Raw genomic sequence first — 22,313 nt, forward strand, 5'->3', positions numbered from 1 at the left:
GGATGGTATTAAAAGCCGAGCTGTAGTCTACAAAGAGGAGCCGTGCATAGGTGTTCCTGTGTTCCAAGTGCTTCAGTAATGTGTGCAGCACTGTGGCGATCGCATCCTCGGTTGACCGGTTCTCCCTGTATGCAAACTGGTGCGAGTCCAGGGATGGTGGAAAAGCAGCTCTGATGTGTTTAATGACCAGTCTCTCCAGGCATTTGGCGGGAATGGGGGTGAGTGCCACAGGTGTTCATTCCTTAAAATGTGCCGCGTGATGCACTAGATTCATTCTTTTTCATCATTTTAAGAAATCCTGCATGCTGTAGTACCTTCGCGCCAAAATTTTTAGCGCCTCAACACAATGTCGTTGCAGACGTGCTCCTACGTGCACGGGGACAAAATATTTACAATGACCAGCTGTCACACTTAAACCAATGACCGCTTCTTGCTTGAGCGACATCTTACTGTTGGTGCTCAGTAATAACAGTTCAGTGATGACTGACAGATGGTAGTAAACATCCTTGAGTCGCAACAAAAGTCGCCAAAAATAAACAGACACGGCCTCAAAGAGGAGATTTATGACTTTGCAGTTTTAGTAGTTTTACAGCAGATTGCTTCTTGTTATTCCATAAACTAAGCCTAAAATCCCTTCGCTGCAGTGACGGGGGGATGGAGACAGGATCAGACATGTGAGAAAAGGGATAAACCAAAAGAGGAAACGTATTTCCCAACAGATCAATGGGCATAATCATACTCTCGTCCCCTCCCTCCCCTCAGTTTATTTTCTCCCTCGTCTTCCCTCTCTTTTTCCTTCTCTTGCTGAATCCCCTCATCTGGGGGCTCAGCTGTTTTCCCCTGCAGCTCGTCTCATCCTGCACTCGAATGTAGTTCAGTGTGTCAAGCACCACTGAAATATTAACACAGCAGCAAGCAGAAATGCGTGCGAGCATTCGTGGCTTAGTGCACCATCGTGATGTAAGGGAATGCATCCCTCTCTCCAGACGTGTACGTGTGCGATCATTTGGGTTAAAGTGAACTAAAGAACAGATGAAAGTTCATTGCTCAACAGTTTTAATAAAAAAAATCAATGCCACCATGTTTTACTGTTGAGAGAAGCATTAAGCATAATCATACTAAGCGTAGCTGGTGCCAGGGGGACTCGCAGTGTTTGTGTAGCTTTAGGATGTGCACGCCACTTTGACAGTTGACTTTGAGGTCTTAAGGGGTCTTTGAGTGCGACTTAGAGCAGCAGGAAGTGAACAGACAGGATAAATAAACCAAGACAAATACTGCGGTGCTTCCTCGTCTCCTCCCCTCCCAATTCCTTATAATCAGGATGTAAAACACGAGCAAACACAGGAGGCAGATGGGATAATTGTGTAGGCTTTTAATGAGATTTTGTCCCACATGTATAAAATGGCCCAAAGGTAGCACAAGGACTACATAAAACTAAAGATTTGCAAATGTAGAAGCAACAATATTTTGAAAGTGACCTAGAAAAAAATATTTCCTTTCCTGCTTTCATCTTCAGTCTTCCCGATCGCAGTCCAGAGACATTTTAATCAAAGGCCGTTCTAGCAGATGAATCATTCCCTGACATTTTGAAAAAGCCTGTGTATGATCAAATTGTGGGGTTCCATTCCCAGTATTTCTGTGTGTTTGGCAGAGCGCGCAGCTTGTGATCAAGTGCAGCTAATCTTTGGTCAGGAAAGTGCTCCCTATTTGATGTCTTGGCCTAAAAGGCTTAAATCCTCCCATGTCCTCGGTCTGTTTTGGAAATGGAGATTTTTAGGAAGCCTTGAGTCAGGCCACTGGACATTTCAGTGCTTTTTTTCTTTTGTTTATTTAGTGTGTTTGTGTGCGTTAGGCAGGATTTCTTATCATATTTTCAGTTTATTTTGTGGTTTTACTGCAATATCTCTCGCAGACTGTTGTGCATATTATATAGCATCCATTTATGTGATTCATGCGCTTGTTTGGTCTGGGGGGGTTTTAGCTGAACTAAATAAGCATTGAGCCATATTGCTGCTTGCCTAACCATGGAATCAGACTCTCCCTCTGGATATGAAGGACTGCCTTTAGTGTAACCCACTTATTTTTGCTATTACTTGTCTGAATCCCTAAAGGAGTCCCATTTTTGTGGAGTGGAAAATGAAATGGGTTAATTCGTTTTTGGTATGCAAATGTGGGATTGAAAAGAGGAGGCAAAAAAGGATTGGGAAGAATTTGGAAATCCAGAGTGGCTCGGAGGAGATCAAGCAAGTGACTGAATAAGTGAGACAGATGCACGCACGAGCCTGTGTTGCACCGAAGCTCAGCATTGGTTGAAGCTGCAGCAGAGCTCACACAGCATCCTTCATCCCCCCCATCCCTCGTTCTTTGCTCTGCCTCCCTCACTCACTCACTCACTGTATCTCGCCTGCTGACTGAGGTATTTCTACAAGCACAGACTGGGACAGCCTTGACTCTTCTGCGCGAGGTTTGTGTGTAAAGTCTCCAGCTATTCCTCTCCCTGGATCCTTTTCCCATGGACTCTGATGCTCTCTGTGTGGGTGAGAAGTTGCGGATGTGGATGTCAGAGTAATATCATGGACCAGAGGGGAGCAGGAGACAGGGAAGGAAACTGGGTCACTGGCAGGCTCTCCTGACTGATGCCTGTTTGGACCTGGAGGGATGGGGTGCACCACCAGCGCGGTTGTGTTTGATGGGCTGCGTACTGTCCTGGAGAGGAACTGTAGTGGCTACATCTGCAAGGAAGCAGCAGAGCCCACTGGACCGTCTGAGGCTGAGCGAGCACTGAGTCGGAGAGAGTCGCGTGTATTGCCAACACCACGAATACTTAAGGTGTGTGTGTGTCTGTGTGTCTGTGCACTCTCTCTAACCCAATATAGTAGCTTTTTATTTTTCTACCAACAAAAGCAACACAACTGTTTGTGTATTGAGCAAAAATCCATATGGGAAAAAAAAAGCTTACATTATTTATTCATTTTTTTAAATCACTATAATGTTAAATGCCTCAAGGACACAGTAACAAACCTAATATTTATTGATTTATCTAACCATCCAACCCATACCTTTTTTGTTTAGTACTGTGGTATTAAACAGGCCAAAAAATAATCAACAAGCAGCACATTTTATTACAGTCTTATTTTGAAAAGCAGGATGTTTGATGCCCTTTTTTTGTTTTTCAATGAACTGGATCATGGTTTTAGCCAAAATACATTATAAACTAAGATCTCAGCATTAATCCAATCAGAGCGATGGCTAACGTCGCTGAATTTAGTTTTGAAACTCCTTTTAAAGTGGCGCTTCTGTCTACTAAAGCTCTGCTATCATAAAAGTAGTGGTAAGATATGTTTGTAGCGCCTCAGAAGTAATATAACAGGGAGAAAATCAGTATATTCTGACAATATCTAATCAATAACACTTCAGCACTATTTGAATATTTGTAAATCTTGTCAGAGGATGTCCTTTGCTGATTGGCTCTGCTAACATACTGAAGGAATACCTGATATATGACTAATTAAATTATTCAGATGGTAGACTCATTGAAACAAAGCTAAGTTTAACCTTATGGTATTTACACAACCGTTATTTATATTCAGCAGCTACACAAGTACAAAGCACTGTCTTTTGTGTCACATGACTCTGCACCTATGAAAGTTACCAGTAAAAGTAGGGCAGTAGGAGGGCCGACTGTTGCCTCTTGCTAAGCACTTCACGGGTTAAAGCCTCTGTGAGCAGGGATGGGGGGTGAGGAGGGTAAGGAGGGACAGTGAGCCCTGTGTCTGCTGGAAATCAATCACCGCTCTTCATCTGTGAACCAGCGGGCTTGGCAGGGTTTCTGCTGCTCCGTACCAGCTTGTCTTCTTCTTCTTCTCGTTTGCGTTTACTCACTGCTGTGTGTGTGACGTGTTGTTGGTTCATCGTATCCACAGCAGAGAGCTGAGTGACAGTGGCAGGGAATTGGGTCAAGGGCACGCTTGCTTCTCTTGGCTCCGGAATGGTCTTATCACCCAAACAGGGGCTGTTAATCCTCTGTCAGCATCCACGGGCTTATAATCGATAGTTAAAATGTGCGAGGGATATAATTCAGTCCAGAGTGGAACTGAAACTGACAAAAACTACCTAGCAGAAGCAAAATTCTTAAAACCACACCAACCAGTTCAGTAATGTTAAATATATCACTACTAAAGCTACGCTTACTGCTATTATTAGCAAACAGCTAAATCATCATTCCCCCAACTTGATGAATGACATTCTAAGAAGCTGAAAAACACAATGACCAGGTGACAGGTATTGACAGCTATCATACTTGTTTTGTTTTGACAATTGAAGCGAAAGGAAAAGTTTAAAGGTTTGCAATTCTTTTGAACTCTTTAGAACAGTTTGAATTTCTCTTAAGTTTTTATTTCCTTTTGATTTCATCGCTTTTTTTGCTGTAGAGAAAACACAAACCAGGCAAGCTTTTTGTTTGGATTACTTTAAAAAGTGTACCGTAGCAGTCGTAACCTTTTACTCCCTTCTTAGTTTTCATATGAGCCTTGGCCTTATTATTATCTTCTTACAAAAATGTCTAAAACTGGGGAGGATGTGTGCTGCTTTGGGAACTGTTTGCACCTTTTTAATCCATTAAGCCCGGTTATAAAAAGACACAAGCCATTATGTTTGCCCTTTTAATTCCTTCTGATTGCAGCAGGTTATCACTTCTGGGCATTTTAAACATAGATGTTAAGCCAAGCGTGCATTCAGCTAGTTGCAGACAATCCTAGACGAAGCTGACTATGGGAAGCTGTCCGTGAGCCGCTTAATGTCTGGAGACATTGCCCGTTTACCGCTTTGTTGATTCACTCGCTGATTACAACAGCTCAGCCTTTTCCTTCCTCGTGAAAGCTCTCGTATCGTTCTCCTTCAAAGAAAAGTCGCAGATATGAGATCATGTGTGGGCTCCTGCGCAATGGTAATTTTTTTTGTCTTGTTGCTTTTGAGAAAGCCTTGCTGTCACGTGGTTGACTCACTCAGTAACAGAAGCACTTGAAGTGATGGAAAAAGAAAAACTGGTGAAAGATGATAGTACCTTTTGTCCACATCTGTTTTGGGACTCCCACTCCCAACATAAGATCTGTGATGGTCTGTTTCCAATGACCTTTGCCAAATGGGTACATGTTTATACATTCCTTGTGTTAAGGAGTTAAAATACCAAACAGAGCCTGCATGACATCATCCAGAAGTTGTTCAGATTAAGTCAGTTAAATAGATTCAATCCCATGACTTCTCTTTGATATTTACCCACACATTATGTTCACCCATCACACCCCTCCTGACCACACTAGGCAAACGCTACGATCAGTCTCTTTGTAGTTTTGGTGTTTGATGCATGTACAGGAAAACAACAACACCACATCTGCTTTTCTTAGTGATTGCTTCCTACTTTCGAGACATGTCAGCCTTACTTGCATCATTCCTCGCACCACCAGTGCATGTGTTCAGTGTTTATGTTGCTCACTTGGTGACTGATACATGGGATACATTGTCTGCAGCACTCAGGCTCATGTGCTTTAAAGGCATTCTGGCAACAGTAGTTTGATTTTCCCAGAGATGTAAAAGCAGCTTTATTCGTATTCAATACTGTTAGTTACATTTAAGGCTCGTTCATCAATAAAGCAATTTTGCTCTCTGTCTCTAATAGCTGCATTATTCCCGAGTGCATTCCTGTAATGTAAAGTGAGACTTTTTTATTTTCTAGCTCTGCTGCAGACTCTTTGCCTCATGATTGCATCCTGTTATTTTCAATACCATTGTTTCCCACATCCTACTGCTGTGATGTTATTAACAGAGACTGCATACACAGTACAGCATCTTTATTACCTCTGGTTTAGTCAACAGTACAGGACCGTGTGGAGAAGTGACCGAAAACAGAGCAGAGAGGGGTGGGTGCTTGAGCTGCCGCTGTAGTGGAGCGCTGTGTTTTTGCTACAATACATTCCAGGTTACGCCCTGCTTTGCTTTAGCTCAGACGCTGCTTGCATCAAACCTTTGTTACGCAACCGAGAAGTCCAGTCATAGTCACGTCCAGGGTGGGGATCACAGCTTGATATATGTGGGTAATTGCTTAATATTTTAACCTATTCTAATATTAGTCATTTCCTCCCTTTTGTTTCTTTTATTACCAGACAAAGAGAAAAATTGAAGCCCAGGATGGACATCTGATGATTGTCCAGATCCTTGAATATACAATTTTACAACTTCCATTGTGAATCGTATCATGCAAAAACATTGTAATAAAATATAATTTATTCGATGTGTAATGATACATAAGTGGATTACATCATTTAGGTCAAGATTAAGTGCCATATTGGACTTCAAATTCATTTTGTCTGTCTTGCCTCCCAGTTCTGTCATGAAATGGTTTGATAATGACGCAAAGCGAAACCAAACGAAATTTCTAAGCGTTTCCAGAAAACAAGAGAAAACCCTCATAGAGAATAAGAGGACATTTTCCCTGACTGTTTCCAACACGGCTCACAGCTCCGATTTGTTTACATTTTTTTTTTTAGTTAGATTTTTTTTATTCCTGAGCATTCATTTCAGGTCCACAGGTACAGCAACAAAGTGTGAGTCGTCAACAAACAGTCTTCTTTTTGTACATTTATGCCGTCAGTTTATTCGCACTCACAGGAGGGCGTATGAAATTGTATTTGATTAGAATACACTTCCCAAAATATCCTTTGAGTGTTCTTCTGGCAACTTCAGTGTTTGTTCTGCTACTAAAAAGGCCTCAGCGGGCCTTCCTGCTTAGACCCAGTGCCAGCTTGCCCCAAAGAAATATGTTTGTAATCGTTTCCACGGAATTTGATTTAAGCACCAAGCCAAAAAATGTGAGTGCTGTGCCACGCCAGCATGTCCTCAATAAGTTAGATTGCTGAGATATCTAGGAGGATTCAAAAAGTCGAGCATCTACTGCATTACTCTTCTTTTCTTTATCCGTGTGTGTTTTTAGTGGAGCGGGACGTATAGTCATACAAATGTGTGCTAATATTTGAGTTTACTCGATTTACTCATGTACTAAACTGTAAATGAGTAAAGCTGTAGATGGACACAGTATAAATTGAAGAATGTGATACAGTAAAGACTTTTACTGGCTCCAGGACTGCAGTTGGAAGACTGAGAGGGGTCAATTATACTGCAGAGCAGAGCTTGCATCGATACCAAAATCAATACCAATATTTGGTAATGAAAAAAGTCCAATATATTCTCCAATACTTTTCGTTTTCTTTCAAACACATGAAACATAAATGCATTTCAATATCATTTGTTTGCGGCGTTCCGTGCACCTGTTGCTGAGCAACAGGACATCAACACTCATTCAACATGTTTGACTGGTGTTTCTCCCACCTCTTCTTTACCTTTTTTTTTAAAATTAACTATTAGCTATTAGAAATCTAGATAATATTGGCTGACTATATCAGTGAGGGTCAATATATTGGTCAGGATCAACTCTAGAGAGCATCTCAACTGATTCTCTGCTTTTGGTAAAGACTCAGTTAAACATGCAGCTCAATGGGGAAGTTCCTAATGCAAGTTTTCTGGAAAGTACCTTCCACCTATATGCACAATATTTACTTTGTATAGGAATCGGGATATATGTTAAAGTGAAGCTCATATCAGGTCCTGCATAAAGAGCTTCTCTGTCAACTCTCATTATTCTGGCCAAACATTCAATCAATATGCAGCACAAAGACACCAGTCATCTGGTGTCTTTTTTCTTTCTTTCAGTATTACCAGAGAGCTACCCTCGGGTTGTTTAGGTAATGGTTAGTTAGGGCTAAGGTCAAAGTAAAGGGAAACTTTTACCCAGCAGTTATATACTTATACTGCACCATACTATTCTCGGACACGTGACAAGCAAGAATTGCCCAAGTGTAGTTAGAAAGCCCTGAAGGAAATCCCCATAACATCTCCATGCCTTTTGTCTTCCTAAAGTTCAGAACTTTAAGATATTCACTGTAAATAAATAAGGCCTTTTTTAGGCAATAGAAAAATGGCATTTCAGCAGTGTTTAGGCTTATACCACTATTTTTGCTTAAAATATTTAATTGATTGATTTTTATTTATTCGTTCTTAATAAATTCTCTCAGTTTGTGTTAATATGAAAAAAATATTAACACCTCTTCACCCATTTTCACCAGCCATCATTTCAGCTACCTGTGGAAAGCTGAATGCACTATGCCTTAAATGGGCAGGGTGCAATCAGCTTTAATTTCATAAGGATAAGTTATAGCAATAAACTTGCCTGTTTAATATCCTGTTATTGATTTAGATCGAATTACCTACACAAGTGTGTCCCATGTAACCCTTTGAAGGAAGCAGCTGCTCTCTCTCTTTCTCTTTAAACTGAGGCGCAGGCGTGAAACCATAACATCCACTCCTGTGGTGGCCCACCAGAGGAATCTGTTGGTGGAGCCCACTCCTGGGTGGGTTGAGAGGGGCTGCTTCATGCTGGAATCCCCCTTAAGCAGTTGCATCAACAAGCAGGGAGACAGAAGCTGGACCTAATCTGTCATCTGTGATTACAGCTACTGTCTCGGCTGTAGTCATGTACTGGAAGCAGGAGGGCAAAAAAAAAAAAGAACATTTAAGTGACTAATAACTCTGTCATATTGGCTGATACAGCTGATTCATGTCCTGCTCAGTCTTACGTCTTCAAAAAGGTGGCAAAGATTTGTAAATGTTGCTTCTGGAGTCCTGCTACAATCTTTAGGGTTTGGGTTCAGCCTGGAAACTCATCTTTAACCTTTGAAAAGAAAACTAGATCAGGCTTATTATTAAAGTGCCACTAAAGTGCCTCATTGTTGTGTCACTCACTCTGGGCTTTTGATGAATTTGAACCCAGCTCTTATTTCAGCTGTCCCACATAAGGCGTGGATTGTGCCTGACCACACTGTAATTCTTGAGGAATGTGTATCTTTTCTTTTCTTAACCCTTTGTTGCTGTGCAGGTGGATAGTGTGGGGTCATATAGCTTCATTGTATGTGTGTGTGGGTGAGAGGGTGTTTAACTCCCCCAGGCTGCACAGCTGAGTGTAGGAGGGGCCATCTCTTCAGCCTGGGTGTGAGTCCACTGCTTTCAGTCAGAGCAGCCGTAGCTTGGAGTGAGCTAGGGACTGAAAAGGGAGATATACAAACTTTTTCCAGTGCAAAGATTTTTCTCTACCTGATATGCTGGCTTGCAACTTCTCTTTGGGATCTGTCTTGGAAATATCTTACCACAAGTGTTGACAATGCAAGGAAGGGCTAGTAAAACTCCAAAAAAGGAGCTGGTCATTGAGAGTCCACAGCAGTACAAGAGGTTGGTTGCAGCTGAGCCTGAGGTAGATCCAGTGCCACAGGTGGTGGTAAGTCATTCAAGTAATTCACATAGAGATGTGAGACTTTTTGGTTTACATTTAAAAAGAAAAAAGAAAATCAGTACTGACGTGTCAAATTTGCTCTGATCCTTGAGAAAGTAAGTCGTGTAAAGGTTAACCTCAGCCATAAAGTGCCAAAAGCAGGTGTCATGTGAGCGTTTGTGCTGGTTCACTCTCTCGCCTCCTTTCATAGAAACAGTGCTGCCAGCTCACATTTCAAATTTGCAGTGTTAGCACCAGCACGGGGGAAGGTTGAACTTTATTAGCACTTTACTACCTGGGCGAATACATCGCAGGTCCCTCGACTTTATTCTCAAAGATTGCTTTGGCTCGTAAAATGTTTTATTTGGCGCAAAAGTCAGCGACCGCGACAGTGATCATTTCCTGCCCTTTAACGAAGGTGTCCAGTGGTCAGGCCCTCTGCAGAGTCAACCAAACAGTCAGTGACTAGATTGAGAGGCACTACGCAGCACCATTGTTTCAGGCTGTGTGAGGGTGCAGTGATGTGGAGGAGTGGGAGATGCAGATAAACAGCTGCCCAATTGCTGTAGAGAGGGAGTGGAAGGGATGGCTTCATGGGCGTCTGCTTTCTGTTCTTACAGGGTTGGCTCGCCTGTTTGCTGACTTGAGTTTACAGCTGTTGAATATACAGTCTGCACGTTTCTGCTTGGGTGTGTAGACAACCAAGAAATATAACTGGAGCTTCAGTATTTTCTGATTGACAGTGAAACGTTACCGTTAGTCTTGAAGGCATTTGTTCAACAGGTGATTTCAAATACCTTCTTAAAGGACTAATTTGACAATAAGTGTAAATTTGGGGCTATGTATCGACTCTGGTCAGCACTGTGGGTTGAGAGAATGACAGAGCTTTTGCGCTCAGTGCTGAGTGCACTGTGTGGTTGACCACTTTGGGTCACTGACAAAGCAATGTGGAGGCACCCAGAGGAGTTTGGAGGGAATCAGCAGCACTTGAGTGGGTTCAGATATCCATTACTGGTGAGAAAAGGGGCACCATCACTAAAACGGGGTCAAATCTTTCAGCACATACTTTATTTAAATGTAGTTACTACCACATCTTTACTAGCTTGGTTTTGACCATACAGCAGAGGCTTCATTAGGTTATTTCTAGTATATATTTGGTTTGTTTTTGGCATCTTTCAGCCTCAGATTGCTCACTTGTTCACTTTTTCTGTACTAGCTTAAACCCTCCATTCCAAAAGTCTCAAACTTATGGCAGAACTTCCCTGACAAACAGTCCTGGTGTGTTGATGACATCACTGTGATAGGAGTGGCACATGGAAATTGAAAAATATTTCTCCACAGCATTGCTTCAATACATTGTGGTCTACAGGTATTTGTTTTCGCACAGCTTGCTTAATGATTGCTCATCATATATAAACACTGTCAGAATGTGCTTATGTTCCATTTTCACTTAAAAAAGGGGAAATTTTAGTTTGTTTTGCTATTAAATAGCTTATTGTATATTGATTTTACTCATGTAAGATCAGATCAGGCCATTTGTTGCCTATAAAGTAGAATGGCCCCTCTGCTCCAGAGTATCCATTGCAGGTGTTTGGTTTAGTCAAACCTGATTCATTGTGTTTTGGGGTTTTTTTTCCCCAGGTCATTGCTTAATAATGATAGTATAGGTGTGTTTGCCTGACATTCCTAAGACTTCATCTTCTAGAGGCTCTCAGATTGTTTGTGGAGATATGGAGATTTTAGGCGTCGAATTAAGTAAGACATACACGTATTTATCTTATCTTTCCATAAATTCTTTCCTGGCTTACATCTAGAAATCTCTCCATCCATCAATTTTTTTCTGTTCTAAGGGGAGCACAGTTTATTAAAGTTCAACTGCAGATAATTGTATATTTGTGTTTAAATAAAACGTGGAGAAGAAGTTGTCTGGTATGTCACAACCTGCTTCAGCTGACAGACATGGTGGCACCATCTCTGCTCTCCTATTCCCTCCCTGTCCTTGAAACTGATACAAGGTCCTGCCCCCTCTGTCCTCGCTCTACTCTGTTACTAACAAAGGTTACTACATAGCAGCATAGATTCAGGCAGGTCTACATGCATGACTCCCCCATCTGAGATCATGCTAACATTATCAGTCCCAGATGTGGGAGGAATGAGTGAGCAGTGCTGTCGCTCAGCCCTGAAGTCTGCTGATCTGTCACTGCTTGTTTTTCACTTTGCTCGTTGTTGGATTTATCCTCCCATCCCAACAGATAAAAGCGTTGACAGCTTGCCTTCATTGCTTTATGTCGTAGACAAAAATTACAATGTCCTGTATGTTGTCCAGATGGAGTGTAGTATGATGTGTGCCATCGTAAAGAGTTGAGCTCATTGAGACCCTCCTTATCCGTGAAGCAGATGCACTTTCTCTGGGCGGATGGAGCCCTGATTGACTTGTCACTGTGCATCTAACAGAAAACATGTCCTATTGTGCCCTGTCACACGGCTGGATAAATCCAAGTCTGTTGACTGTGATCTCTTCTCCTGCACATGCTTATTTAAAGTGCATTCCTGTTAGTTATGGTTTACCAGCTTTGTTTTTTATTTTGTTGCTTATTCATCAAGATCCCCCACTATGTAAGTGTAAGCATCATCACATAGGTTAACCACACACCAAACTGCCTTTGTTTGAAAGTCTTTTCTTTGCTCGCACCGAATGCACCACATCTTTTTTTTTAAAATATTCTGTGCTAAAAATGGGCAGTTTTTATTCAGAAGTTTGCTCCTATATCTGATCTCTACAAACGCAATAATAAATTGATATGTCCTTTGAAACCAATTTATGCCTGTCGTCAAGTTTCATTTAGTTGATGAGAAAGTATTGAAGGTCTGAAAACTGAAAGGAGCTAATGGGTTTTTACTCTCCAATGCTGAGGGGTTGGCATGCCAACAGTAATCTTATTATGCCTGATTGTTTGCATATTGTTACTCGTTTCCTTGATCTCTCTTCTGAATCCATCCAATAACGTCACAGATAGCTTCTTCTGTGCCTTCATGTTACTTGCTTTAGTTTTGTAGTTTAATCCCCAACTGTGTGTTTATGTGTTTTGTAGGTAAAACCAAAGGTGATCGAGCCGCTCGATTATGAAAATGTGCTGGTGCAGAGGAAGACGCAGATCCTTAGCGATGTCCTCAGAGACATGCTGCAGTTCCCCCTTGAGGACTTTGAGGTGAGTGTCTAAACTTTTCATGCACATTTTTCAGCAGACTCGCCATCTATGTTTGCAGAAGTATAGATGGTGAGTCTTGCTGTAGTAAATGTGGCTCTGGGGTTAAATTGCTGGGAAGCAGCTATGAAGCTATGGAAAAATGTTCCACAGCAAATGGTGGTGTGCATCTTTAGTGCTCTGGTTTCCGTTGTTGCTATACACTTCTGGTGCAAAGTCAGGCAGACAGGAGTTAAACTGTCCTCCTGTGTATTGCTGCTAAACACACGAGCTCGTTACATTTACTGGTATCTATACAATATTAATATTTACTCGTCCACTTGCGTGTTTTCTTTTTTGTGTTTGTTTGAAGTGGTTTTTCCTTTGGCCCAGCCGCGGCCATTGTGATGATGGGTGTAGCCACTGACAAAGGCTTTCCTTTTGTTTATATCCTCCTCTGCTGCAGCAAGAGATGGGTCAGGGGCCATCTGTTTAATTGGCTCATTCTGTGTCCCATGTTGTGACAGAGTAAGTGTTATCTCCAGCCACACCATGCAGGATGTGCGTCCCTCACACTTTCCACGCTGCAGCTGGAAAATCTAAAATGGAGATCTGGCCCAGAGCTGGTACTTCAGGAAATGAGACTTCTTTGAAGGATGTTAGTATATCCTCAGATCTAACCCTACCACTTTGTCTCACATTGCTGTCAAAGCTTTATAGAGTCTGGGCCTTTAATATAACACCATTCCAGTAAGGGAAGTCTTTTTTGGGGTTTGTCTAATGACTTTAACATCTTTTGTCTGAATTCCCACATTGGTTGAAGAATACAGTTATTATTTATTGGAGTTGTAAATGGTATGTGTATTCCTCAGGATGTACGGGTCATTCAGATTGCTCGGATCCAAAGAGTTACAGTCAGAAATCTATTTGTGTCAACATCCTCTCCTGTAACGGGAACTGCAAAGTACAAGTTTCACCTGGAAAATTTTGGAATGTTTTGGCATTACATCAGGAATTGGCTCTAATTTTATGCTAGTGGAGTTGGTCCTTTATTATCAACACTATACCACCGAATTGATGCAGTGAGAAGAAAAGACAAACGTGCTGATACATGTTTCTGATACATGCTGGTATCAGAAACATTTCATGTGTTTCTGATACCAGTACACACCTATGCTACAGTATTACTGGGTCTGTTCATGCTGTTGGCAAACTGATATAGTTAATCACACTGAGAAAAGTAAAGAAAAATATGGTAGTTCTTGTTTATATGAGTAAATATAAGAATTATACCATCCATTGTCCAATCCCTTTAAGAGTATAAAAACTGGGGCATTTTTGTGGGTCTTCTTCACTGTAAATGTCATTTTAGTCTGTTGTTAGGTGGTTGCCAGATAACGGGCCACACAATAAACTAACTGGGATTGTTGTGCAGGGACACATCAGTGGTATAAACTCAGTTTTGTTCAATTTCAGTTTTATTTATTTATTTATTTATTTATTGACTGTTTTATCCTCTACACTTATCCTTCTTTTATGCTTTTATATGCAATTCTTTTGCCTTCGTGTGTTTTAATGCCATTCAACCTGTTAGCACGTTTTGGTACCTTGCCATAACCCTCATCCTTTCCTGTTACTTCATCTTACCCTCTAGCATGTTAAGCACTTTGGTACACCACTGGTTTTTAAATGTGCTATATAAATAAAGTTTGTTGTTGTTGTTGTATCTCAGTCCCAGGTTGTCTTGTGACTGACTGGGAAAAGGGGGCAGAGGGCCGCCCCTCCCTGAGCCTGGTTCGGCCGGAGGTTTCTTCCTGTTAAAAGAGAGTTCTTCCTTCCTACTGTCGCCAAAGTGCTTGCTCATTGGGGGTCATACGATTGTTGGGTGTTTCTATGTATGCATTACTGTTGGGTCTACCTTACGATATAAAGCACCTTGAGGTAACTGTTGCTGTGATTTGGTGCTGTTTAAATTGAATTGAATGTGGATATGAATTAGGTAGTAATGTAATGAAAATTATACAACACTTTTCTAAGTTGTTATTAGTGCATAAATGGTAAAAATGGCCCATTTTAGCTCGAGATACTAGGATTGCAGTTTAATTGGCCGGTACCTTGCTTTTTTGTTTGTTTGTTTGTTTGTTTAGCAGATAAGAGGACATCATCCCTTTTTTTCTTTTTCACTTGTCCCCGTACTTTTCCTTGTAACTGCTTTTGTCCTTTGCTGATACAGAGGCTGCTGATGGCTAGCTCTGAACACTGTAGAGTTTTAGATTTGTCCACTTTTCTTTGTTTGGATTCCTTTTAATATCCACGTTCAGTTGGGTTAAGTGTTGTTAATTCGACAGGGTTTGTTGTCCAGACATTCCAGTGTCCATTCAACCACTGTTTACTTTGGTGAACTTTGTGCTTCAAATCACAGTGAAATCTTTCCAAGCTAGTGACATATTAGTGGAAGAAATGTGTTAGCATTTGGCTGTGAATGTGAGCGTGACTATTCGCCTGCATTGCTGTCCACGTGTTGCATGAAACGGACCGACTCATGACACTCAGTCTGTAAACGTCTAGTAGATGGTTGCTAGGCAACATGTTAATTCATAATATCCATAATAAATAAAAGCTAATGGGCAGAGATGTAGTAGGTATACTGTGTACCAAGTGTGAGTGCTGAACTCCTGGTCACTTAGGAGTTTCCTGACAGTTGGATGGAGATTTTCTCTGCTCCACCAAATCTTAATCAAATCATGAGTCCTTACATAAGACATGGGCGAAATCACAAAATTTGAGGGCAAAATGTTTGATGCCCAGCTCTTTGCCACCTTCACTGTGAAACATAAGCCTCCCATAGTCAGTTTTTAGTGCATCTATAAATCCCTTCAGCCTTTAATGGCTCTTTCTTCCTTCAGATGTTGGTGCAAAATGCCCCAAATGACTGTGACATTTCAAGTCATTAGCATAATGAGTACGGCTTTTTAACACCAATACATGCTCAGAATTATTTTTATTTTTAATGTATTTTTTGTCAAAGCAAGGATGCATTCTCTGTAAATGATGTGTAATTGCCAACTGCAGGGATCTTAAAGGTTTCTTTACTGAGCTTTGTGGTGAAATACATTTTAACTTGAGTCTTTATGAATAGCATGTTTTGTTTTGATGTATTTCTTTTTTTTAAGCAAGATTGCAAATACAGGATGATTAATGGTATTTTAGTGATGGCTTCATAGTGTTTTGTGTGATGTAATGAATGCCCTGCTTAACATGATTGCTTAAATGAAGAGTGAACTGGAAATACATCAGAATAACAAATTTTTATTTTTAGGTGATGATCCAGTCATGGTTACGTCATCATGCTGTCATAAACTTCTTACTAATCACTATTAAAATAGTTAAAAGTCATTGGCTAAAGATTTAGTTATGACCCAACCTGTGGATTTGGAGAATCATTGCAACCATACATGAACACTTTTAGAAATAATCAGTTTTTTCAAATGCTCAAACAGAACTTGATTTAAGTTACATGGGTTGATCTTCGCATGTGAGATCAGTCTTCCCACAAACCTGCCAAAGTTGCTGTTTGGATGTTAATGGGGACTTGGGTCTATCTGGGAAAAATAACCTTTAAATAATTCCTTGTCACTGGTGTGTATAGCCACAGTTTTAATGATTAGAATATAAATGAAAGCACCAGGTCTGCTTGGTGTTTCTAACTTTGGAATTGACTCTGGATAGAGAAGCGGTTGTTACGGTTTGTAAGGCCTGGCAGCTGGGTGCTTGGTGACGGCAGGACAGCCTTGACTCTGACTTCTCATGCATATCCACGTTTAGCCTGCTGCTATGAGCATAACACGCCAGCTTCACACACAAACAGTACGTTGTCAGGGGCTGACAGGTGATTCTGACTGAGGGGGGGTTAAAAAAAAAAAAAAAAACACGGGAGGCTCAGTGACTGATCTTAACATCTGTTTCTGCCTGTTCAGACTCTTGTTCAGGCAAGGTTGTAATCAGCTTTCAGTGTTTTGGGGGAGTTGTGTCAGTGTATGACCAGTGAGTGTTATGTAGAAATCTCAGTCTGCGTAAAGACACTTCTACAGGTCATGAGTCGAGGCAGAAAGACCTCTATCTCTGAGTTATTTTTGTATAAATACAGTTTTTGTCTGTTTCCCGGTATTGGAAACCTCTATCAAGTCTCTACCTTATCTTATTCCCTCTGGCTCATCAAAAGTCATGAGCTGTTCTTCTGGTAGGCGATGTTTATATCAGCTCCATCTGCTTTTGATCAAGATACTGCTGGCAAAGTGGAGGGAGGGTTGGGTTGGTCTCTCTGTGTGAGGTTCCTGGAGAAATTTGTCCAAGATTAGCAGAATAGGAGTCTTCCTTTCTCCTCAATTTGATATATGCACTTTGTCTAAGGCCCCCCTTCACTGTGAAATCTGCAGATCAGAGCATTGTTCTTGTTTCTTTACTTTGCCGTGTACCTAAGGTTATGGTAACACCAGTGTTCGATATGATATTCTCTGTCAACCATTCCACAGAATGAACAGTATCCTGAGTGGAGGAATTTGCAGCCAAATTCCTCATTTCTGTGGAGGAATTTAGCTACAGGTTGCATTTGTTCCTAAATGTATCTAATGAACATCATGTTGTATTGAAGGGGACTTTAAACAGAATGAAAGTCCAGTGAGAGGTAGGGTCTTCTTTCCAATGGGCCGGTATAAAATCCAAGTAAACTGAGCAACAAGGAGGTTTGGCTACCACTGGCCATTAGAAAAGATTCAGGTTTAAGGCTTTACTGGACTGGTGTCACTTTTCAGACTTGCTGTCCATCAATCATTATACGCAGTCTATACCAAATATTTGCATAACTAATGACATAACTGTCAGCATTGGCATAATTTAGTATTTACTACTAGTGAGTGTTAGTTAAGTACAGTTCATCAGCTTGCTAAGTAAATATTTTACCTGGCGTACATGAAGGCAAGCACATATTTGCACAAGCTCAAAGCACTGCTTTGCTTGTTTTTCAGTCTGTCGGAGCTGTTGGGAAGTGGTCAAGTTCTTGTCTCCAGCTCAGCTTGGATAAAGAAGATTGATAGTTTAGATAAAATATTGATGGGGTCTTATTGAACTTGTCCATCTCCCATAACAATTTGGGGAATTTTAAACCAGAGGATCTGATAATTCTCTGTGGCAACTTGTAGTCCAATTAAATGCTTCTTTTTGCCCACTTCCTGGTTGCCTCTGGCGTCCATGCCTGTTTATTTCTGCTGCTTTCAGTGCAAAGATCATTATCTCCCCTGCAGGAAACATGGGTAGCAGACAGGAAAAGGGAGACTTAAGGTTCACAATTAAGAGCTGGGGAATTTATTGACATTAACACAGTAAGGACTGGATCTAACACCACATGCAAGTTTATAGAGGGCAACAGGGGAGGCAAAGACAGCAGTTTTAGTATTTGTCTTGGGGTCATTCCAGATATCTAGAAAAACAAGCTTTTGTGAAACAACTTCTTTTATCCCGTAACTGCGAAACACCACATTTGGCTTATTATCACATTGTGTAGCTTCATTTTAATGAAATCAGGTGAATCTGATTTCAGATCTTTGAGGTGCATATTCTTTGAAGGCCATAAAGCTACTAAAAAGAAAGCATACAGTATCTTGACGCATTCTCAATCATCCAGGAAAGTAAATCTCCAGAAGTTGATTCTGTTCATCTGGACGTAGCGGACGACGCTACGTCCAGATGAACAGAAATCATACAGTAAACCAATGTGAATACTGTATACCCAGGACTCCAGCTTCAGATTCTTATAACAACTGGGAAACTCATTTTTGGAAACCTCATATCCAACACTGCTTGCTCTAAAGCAGGTTTTTTTCCTGGCTCAGAATGAGCTTTTGTGGATTAACTCCACCGATGCTTTGCAAGAGCAAAAGCAAAAAGAATGCTTTTTCTAATCAGTGTGAATTAATGTAAAGTTACATAGTTGTTACGCACAATAGTCGATTGACTACTTTATTACATCTCCACAGGTTATTAAAATAATTTTTACATCTCTGCCAAGGATCTAGTGACATGAAAGTCACATTAATCAACCTGTTGGCGCTGTCGTTTTGAGCGTTTTGGCATGCTGATGTTTGTCGAGCACTAGAATTTGCATCCTTAGTAGAGATGGCACGATACCACTTTTTTATGTCCGATACCGATACCGATATCATAAATTTGGATATCTGCCGATACCGATATGAATCCGATATAGTGTTTTTTAATCAACAAAACTGTTTTTTAAAATATCTTGCTGCATTTTGCAAGTCTGCAAGTTCATACTCAAGTTTAAAACAACAACTACACTAAAGCTATTCTGTTATACCTGTATACAAAAAAAATATTTCATAGTTCAGCAATACTGATCAATCTAATAAACTTAGACCTACACCATCCTCCCTATTCTGGTATTTTAAAGAGTACTTAGCGTAAATATTAAGCAACCTGATCAATCTAATAAACTTAGACCTACACCATCCTCCCTATTCTGGTATTTTAAAGAGTACTTAGCGTAAATATTAAGCAACCTAACTAATAGGGTTCCAACTCCCAGCAACAACAAACATAAATAAATAAAAAATAAGGAACCACCCCTCACGCGCCACCTCATGATGCTTAATCGACGTAATCAACCTTAATTTGATGCAGTGTGAAAAAAAATGCACAGAAATCAATTATTTTTCAAGAAATATTAAATAGATTCAACATCTTTCTTCAACAAAATTGCAGACTGCACAGATGGTACCTTCCCAAAGTAAAAAGTACTATAGCTTACTAGGGTATATATTAGACTTAATAGTCACTATATACAGTAATTGACTTCTATTCATTTTACATCAAATTAAAACTTTGGGTGTCAGATAATTATTTATTAAAAGCTCGACATTTTAAATGAGAATAAGAAAGAAAAGTATGTCTTTGTGCCCCCTTTTCCCTGTTCATGCCCTATCGGCCCCCCTGGCTAAACTTTGCTAGATCCGCCCCTGCACAGTTACCAGCGTCAGCTACGTAGAAAAAGATCCTGGTGTAGAAAGAAATATTAAATAAATTCTAACAACAGCTTATCAAGCTTAAACGTTCTGCTGTTGTTCAGCCGCTGGTTTCCTCTTTCTGGTGCAAAGTGGGCCAAAAACAAACAAGAGAGACGGACTCGCGACAGAAAAGCCGATCAGCTGATCATTTAAGCAGTTTCACGATTGAAGTAGCAGCAGGAGAGGCAGTCGCTTGTTAAGCTTAACGTGGGAATGCTTTACAAACATTCAGAGATGGACTTACACACTTGCTTTACTTCTCTCGGGGATAACTTTGTCGGAGATGAAATGCCAGGTTGCTAGCGAAGCTCCACATGCTATCCAGACCACCGACAGGTCCCGCATGCCACAGCTGCTCTATCACGTGATGCATACTGCTCCGACTGCTAACGTTCTGAGGTGAGTTACGGCGTGTTGCAAGTTTTGCGAGGTGCTTTCGTGATATTTAATGGATCGGATTACATTTTTTATTTTTCTCCGATATCCGATCCAGTAATTTAGGTCAGTATCGGACCGATACCGATACGTAATATCGGATCGGTCCATCTCTAATCCTTAGTGATCGATAAAAGCGGCTGTGTTGGTCTTGCTTAAATAAAATTAAAAGGCTTTTTACTTTAATTACACTACAGGGTCTTGATTATTTTTGCTACTGTGTTGCCTGTCTGCAGAGTCAACCTGTTAGTCATTAGCGAAAGGCTTAAACACATCCATCAGTAGGCCTAAAAGTCAGATGACGTGGGCAGGCATCCCACTGTGTCTCTGACTTACTTGCACGCTTTGAACCCCAGATAACCTGTGGTCATTTCACAAGACCATTTCAAGTGAAAGCACACTTTTTTTCAGTTTCAGTTTTGGTCATCCTTTGTGGTCTGCTGTAATCCCACAGTTACATTTCTTCTGACGATTTCAACATTTGCTTTGTTTTCGCAGATTTCAACTTTGAGGAGGCAAGGGAGAACCCTGTACCCCACAGTGCCTGAAAATGCAGAGAGGGAGGCCCAGAGTCTGTTCGTCCAAGAGGTGGGCTGATTTTTAAGATATTTTTTGAAGGACAGTCACACAGAGAGCCTGCAGGAAGACACAGTGAAATAATTGAATCCAAATATTGGAAATAATTGGGGGTAATAATCCCAAAAAACTGAACCACTGACAACATTTAATAGTGGAATAGACTCTAAGACCAAGTAGAGCCAATTAAATCATCTTACATGATAATGCATGAAATCTCTTTCTGTTTCCATCCAAACTCTTACACAATCAAAAGTTGAGCAACCAAAATTGGCACACAAGGACATCTCAGGCCCCTGAAGGCTCTTATTTATATCAGACATGATGACATCATTATGTTACCTAGCAACCACCTGAAAAAAGACTAAAATGACCCGTTTATATCCACAAAACTTGAATTATGTCTCACATATTATGATAACAGATTATGAAGCTTTTCAACCATTAACAGAGTAAAAACAGTACTGTACCATGGATATATGCTAGTATATTATATTGAGAGAGACTGCTTTCATACCTGTTGACAGTAATGGTCCAAAAGACATGTAAAGCACACCGAAGTTCATTTGCAAAACAAATGTTTCTATTGTGCACAAAGTAAGTAAGTACACTTAATATGATTGTATATGTATCTTTTTCATGATAGACGTTTGAAAACGGCGTCAGCGCTTCAGGCTAGTAAGAACTTGGTCAATTATATCAGTCATAAACCACAGAGCTATGCTACAGTAATGCTAATTTGGCTCATTACCAAATATATTACCTAATATTAGCAGTTATGAATGTTGCAAGTCATAGCGCATCAGGAAGTCATCAAGGAGCCTCGTTATAGATCATCATTGGAAGCATCGGGACTATTTGTGCCCTTTTTTCTCAGTAAAATCTATTTATGGTACAATACACTGAAATTAAGTTCGACTAATTTGATAATTTATCAAGCTTCTGTTTGTTCCCTGTCATTAGTTATTACTGTCAGTGCTGAGCCTTGATCATGTCTTGCTGTTGAGTGGTTCAGCCTGGTTTTGGTCAGCTGTGGCATCTTGAAAGTCCAAAAGGGCAAAAAGCAAATAAAATCACAGGAAGTTCACCAGATGTGACATTTTATTGATGTAGTGCAGGATTAATTAAAAATATACTTATCAGTAACTCACAGTTGCTGCTGATTAAAACGATGAATCATAATCATCCAGCTCTAGCAGAGCTTTTTAAGCCACACACCAGCTGAAAACCGACAGTTCTCCCTCCAGGTCAAAGGTCAGCATTTAGAGCGCCTTGTCTGAAGTCAAGATACTGACACCTGGTTAAGCGCTGTGTGACATCACCAGGACAGCTGTGGAGATTAGCCCAGCGAGAGCCTCTCCGTTTCCGATTCGCCTCCTGATCAGGTTGCATTTCATCTCCCTGCAGGAGCAGTTCTTGTAAATGGCGTGAGTTTCTGTAGAACAGATACCAGGGAGCTGCACTTGTGACTGACTCTAACAATGAACAGATGTTTTCTATCCAAGGAAAGGAGGACAGCGAAACACTCCCAATTTGTGTTGGTGGACGTTGGATTGTGGCAGAGTCACCGTGCATACACTCCTCCTTTTTTATCTCAAGGAGAAGCTTTAATGGTTGAAAATATTAAATATTGTCCTAATGTGTATGTTAGTGAGTTGTCTACTGGAA

General features: G+C 40.7%; 1 protein-coding gene across 3 annotated transcripts in view; it reads left to right on the forward strand.

The window, feature by feature from the left end:
- Positions 1 to 2,274: 2,274 nt before the first annotated feature.
- LOC146690816 (dedicator of cytokinesis protein 9) overlaps positions 2,275 to 22,313 on the forward strand; it is a 52,529-nt gene continuing 32,490 nt past the window's right edge. For 2 of the 3 annotated variants that reach the window (XM_085433924.1, XM_085433922.1), the window contains exons 1-3: positions 2,276 to 2,829; positions 12,466 to 12,582; positions 20,568 to 20,657. In XM_085433924.1, the coding sequence (XP_085290050.1) occupies positions 2,659 to 2,829; positions 12,466 to 12,582; positions 20,568 to 20,657 (378 nt within the window). In that variant the 5' untranslated portion in view covers positions 2,276 to 2,658. Of the gene's footprint in view, positions 2,830 to 12,465; positions 12,583 to 20,567; positions 20,658 to 22,313 lie in introns of all 3 variants that reach the window. The other variant, XM_085433923.1, reaches the window with a different exon arrangement.

Source organism: Copadichromis virginalis, linkage group LG16 (assembly GCF_057382275.1).
Source record: "Copadichromis virginalis isolate Kocher_CV1m ecotype Utaka linkage group LG16, C_Virginalis_male_GT1.1, whole genome shotgun sequence".
Classification (NCBI taxonomy): domain Eukaryota; kingdom Metazoa; phylum Chordata; class Actinopteri; order Cichliformes; family Cichlidae; genus Copadichromis; species Copadichromis virginalis.